This window comes from Triticum aestivum, chromosome 4A, assembly GCF_018294505.1.
Source record: "Triticum aestivum cultivar Chinese Spring chromosome 4A, IWGSC CS RefSeq v2.1, whole genome shotgun sequence".
NCBI lineage: Eukaryota > Viridiplantae > Streptophyta > Magnoliopsida > Poales > Poaceae > Triticum > Triticum aestivum.
Genome location: NC_057803.1, coordinates 700,939,538 through 700,944,112, shown reverse-complemented (window position 1 = coordinate 700,944,112; position 4,575 = coordinate 700,939,538). Strand labels below are relative to the sequence as shown.

The window sequence follows — 4,575 nt, the reverse complement described above, 5'->3', positions numbered from 1 at the left end:
CTGATGATGCACGCAACTGAAGAAGTGGAAAATGGAGAAAATCATATCTACCATGCACGTGCATTTGCTGGCCGTTGATTTTGTAGGAGATTCATCTTCATGCATGCATACTTTATTATTATTGCTCAATCCATCTGCCGTATCCCATCAATGTGGTCATATCAACTAGTTACTAACAATAAAACAAGTCGTTGATGGTTGCATAATTTTTCATAATCTTTTTTGGGTTATACTTTAATAATGTTTATAATGTTTGAAGACTCAAATTTCAAATCTTGTCAAAATATATTCAAGAATGCTTTTGTTTCAAAGGCCACTTCACCAGGAACATTAATGAACTTTTTCCATGGAATTAACAAATTTCGATGAAACAAGTTTGAAGCCTGGTGATTTAGTTGTCAAAAAAAAACATATTCAATATTGGTCTTGTTTTACAGATCTTGCCAAGAAAAAACACATTTGTGTAAACAAAAATTAAAATAGATTTTTATTTCAAAATGTATTAGGCATCTAGTATCTTTTTTTTGCGAGAAAGCATCTAGTATTTGTTTGAATGAAACTTAATGACTAGAGAATAACAGATGTTAGGGTATAGAGAGAACATCATAAATGATATCAGTGGGCAAAAAAAAAAAGTGCGTGCATGCATGGGAGGTCCCGTGCATTGTAGAAATTCCACTCTCGTGGACAATGGCGACACGATGTGGTGGGTAGTGAGAGATGCTCGAAGCATGGGAGACCGTGTCCTGTTTCTCGGGTTCCCCACTAGCTTTGCCGTGGATGCCGCACAATTGAACATGGATGGTGGTTGTGCGCCTACTTCGTTTCCGGGTGTTGCTTGTTCAAGTACAACTTTATTTTTATTTTTATTTTTTCGGAAAAACTTTCAATCTATTCATCTTCAATCATGGCAGTACAACGAATATCAGAAATAAAAATTACATCCAGAATTGTAGATCACCTAGCGACGACTACAAGCACCGAAGCGAGCCGAAGGCGCGCCGCCGTCATCGCCCCTCCATCGCCGGAGCCGGGCACAACTTGTTGTAGTAGACAGTCGGAAAGTCGTCGTGCTAAGGCCCCATAGAACCAGCACCCAAGAACAGCAATCGCCGCCGATAAAAAATAACGTGGATCAGAAGTATCCAAACCGAAGGCACACGAATGTAGACGAACACCGACGAGATCCGAGCAAATCCATCAAAGATAGATCTGCCGGAGACACACCTCCACACGCCCACCAACGATGCTAGACGCGTCGCCGGAACGGGGCTAGGCGGGAGACCTTTATTCCAACTTCAGGGAGCCGCCGCCGTCTCACCTTCCTGAGTAGGACACAAACCCTAACAAGATTGAAAAAAACGACTAAAAACGGAGCCCTCCCGCCGACCCTTGCCACGATCCACCGCGCCTCCATGGCCCTAGGGCCACCGGAGATGAGGCGGACCTGCGCCGGCGCCGGCGAGAGGCACGAACCCTAACTTTCTTTCTTGGCGGTGAGACCGAGCTTGTGCGTGGCTTATGCGTCAGCCTATCATCACTCCAATACAAGAAATTAGGAAAACACTGGAGGCTCCAAAGAAGAAGAAGAAGCAAAAAGTTCGCCAATTTTAAATTGGATGCATAGAATCAGACCTCTCAATTAACCTCAAGAGGGGTCGATGTATAACAGAGGGGGAGGGTAATATTCCCCTCTCTATTAATTAGCATTTTATTCTTTTAAAATCAAACAAACAAAAAGGATGCATCGATCCCCATACAGAAGTAGAATGAAACACTACGTGTTCATTCATCGGGCATGAGACATGCACCTGATGAAGTGTAGGAATGCAAGGGCAGATAATCCCTAGTAGAAATTCATGCGTGGATAGCCATGGTAACACGGACATGTAACACAAGCGAGAATTCCAATGTGTTTGATCTTAGGCTGTGTGTGTTGGTTTAAGCATGACATGCGAGTTTAGGTTTGGTATTTGAGTTTTTAACAGGATGACCGATCTAGCAGAGGGAGGGTAATATAGCTCTCTTCATTGGAGGTTTCTTTTTTAAGATCAAACAAGCAAAAAGGATGCATCGATCCCCATCTACAGAATTAGAATGAAACCCGAGAGAGCAGTTAAAAAAGCACATTGCAAATATGTATGATGCATGCCTCAGTTTCTCTTGTATACTGGATTAAACGGTCGACGCATTTGGTTTAATCCCAGAAGCTCCTCCCTTAATTAGATCCGTTTGATTCTTACGCCTTATCTTCATGCCCTGCATGAAGAGACCGCTCTTCTCATTCAAACGTTTCGTCTCCACTAGGCTGAAGGACACGTCGCCATCTTCATCCCCCTCGCATACAAACTCACCTAGTTCCAGCTCCATCCAACCATCAGCCCTTTCACGAGGGAGCACTACGTCCTCTGTATAGCATCTTTGCGGGTTATGTTGGATGCAGAGCTTGCGCGCAATACCTGTGCCTCCAACGCTCACAGATGCATCGGCTGGCGAGTCCAGCCCGTAGGTCTCATCTGCCAACTTGAACAGCATGTAAGTGGCATAAGGTGTGCCTTGTGACAGCATCTTGCCGTGTATCTTGCCGCGGATTTCCATCCAACAAACAAAGATGAGTTGAGCACCTTTAGAGAACCTATATATAGTGGAACAACGTGTTAGGATAGGATTTTCTTTTTGCGGGGAATGGGTTAATTAGGATTCTTAATGAAGATGAAGGCCAAACAACAATATAAGTTGCAGGAATTAAAGCCATCCAGCATCGCGTGCAACAAAGTACCTCAAAGAAAAAGTTAAGTTGCAAAGTTGATAGTGATCATTATCAACTGCTAGTTTCGTTCGTGATTACTCACTATTCTGGGTTTTGGCTGAGATGCTAATTTAATTTAGCACTGTAGGTTGAGAACTTCAACCCAACTGAAATTTGATGAAGGCAGGTAGAATCATTAATTCAGAAGAGAACACAAGATATTGTAAAGTGCACTTGCAATCAGATGGCAACGAACGAACACAGGTAGCATCATTAATTCAGAACACAAGCTAAGGGCTGGATGGCAACGGCAAGGAAAGAGCAAAGGGAGGAAGGCTAGGAACCTCGAGTCGGCGAGATCAATCCAGGACCAGTACTGTGGCGTGTCGTGCCGCGCGATGGACAGCTGCTTCGCCGACACCATGTAACACTTGGCGCCGGAATCCCTGTCCAGCCACATGCTCTGCAGCATGGCAGCAACTGAATTGATTAGCTAGCGGCCACCAAATTTATTCCAGGGCTTAGCTGTTGGGTTTGGGGGATCAGCCCGCCCTGTATACGTACCATGAGTCCGCCTGAAAGGAGGATGGAGCTGCCGGAGAGGCAGAGGAACATGTCCTTCTTCCCGCGCCCCGGCAGCGGCTCTCCATTGGCCAGCGGCGGGAGGTCAGCGAGCGGCGGCAGGAAGCAGGCCCAGACGGCGTCCGATTTGGCGATGGCGCGGAAGGCCGGGGAGGGGGAGGGGGCGTGCCTGCGATTGTGGCGGCCGCAGATTTGGCGGTTGGCGGCGGCGAGCAGTGCGGGCTGCGGGCGGTGTGGGCCGGCGGCGGTGGTCGCAGGTGGAGGATGTGGATTGTGCACGGTGCCGGCTGAGGCTGGATCTTTCCAGCTGGTGTGGGCAAATGGCGCGAACAGCGGTGTGGCGCGGTCGTTGCGATGGGCAGTGTTGTGACCTGTGGTACCGTGATGGAGTTGTTGTTCTAGTATCGGTTCGTGCCACGAACCGAGACTAAAGAGGTGGTGGTAGGCTGGGGCCCCACCAGGCCCTTTAGTCCTAGTTCGTGACACGAACTGGTATTAAAAGCTCACATTTACTCCTGGTTTGTATCATGATCCGGGACTAAATGTTTTCCTATATAAACCCTTCGTCCAACCCATGATCGAGCTCTCTGTTCTTCCCCTTTCCTCTCCTCTCTGTTCTTCCCCAAAGCTCAGGCTCATCTTTCATTTTGCCCAAAATTTGTCAAGATTTGAAGGCCCCCCATCCATTCAAGTGATCACAAAGGTTAGCAACTTTGTCCTTTTATCTCTCATTGCTAGATTAGCTCTTGCAATGCTCTATAAGTATAGTGATTTGTGGATTTTAGTTTGGGAGTAATTATATGTGGTAGTTTATTTGATTTATATGCAATTTGAGCTCAAACTCTTACTTTGCATATATATGTGTGGTTTACTTAGTGCCTTCCCGTCCACGGCGGTAAGCATCATGAAATTGGTGATGGAGGATGGTTGATGATGACGATGGCGACAGATCCCCTCTCCGGAGCACCGAACGGCCTATAGATCAGCCCTCTCGAGGAAGATTAGGGCTTGGCGGCGGCTCCGTATCATAAAACGCGATGAATCCTTCTTTCTGATTTTTTTTCTCCCCGAAAGTGAATATATGGAGTTGGGGTTGAGGTCTGTGGAGTACCAGGGGGCCCACGAGGCAGGGGGTGCGCCCTGCACCCTCATGGATAGCATGTGGGCCCCCTGATGCTGATTCTTTTGCCAATATTTTTTATTAATTCCAAAAAGTTGCTCCGTAGATTTTCAGGTCATTCCAA

General features: G+C 46.7%; 1 protein-coding gene across 1 annotated transcript; it reads right to left on the bottom strand.

The window, feature by feature from the left end:
• Positions 1–2,175: 2,175 nt before the first annotated feature.
• LOC123084324 (F-box protein PP2-B10-like) lies at positions 2,176–3,977 on the bottom strand. The gene is made up of 4 exons (XM_044505987.1): positions 3,892–3,977; positions 3,314–3,803; positions 3,094–3,212; positions 2,176–2,635 (listed from the first exon to the last, which is right to left on the bottom strand). Exons 1-4 carry the CDS (start codon positions 3,975–3,977, stop codon positions 2,176–2,178), a joined length of 1,155 nt encoding a protein of 384 aa, XP_044361922.1.
• Between the last annotated feature and the right edge of the window lie 598 nt (positions 3,978–4,575).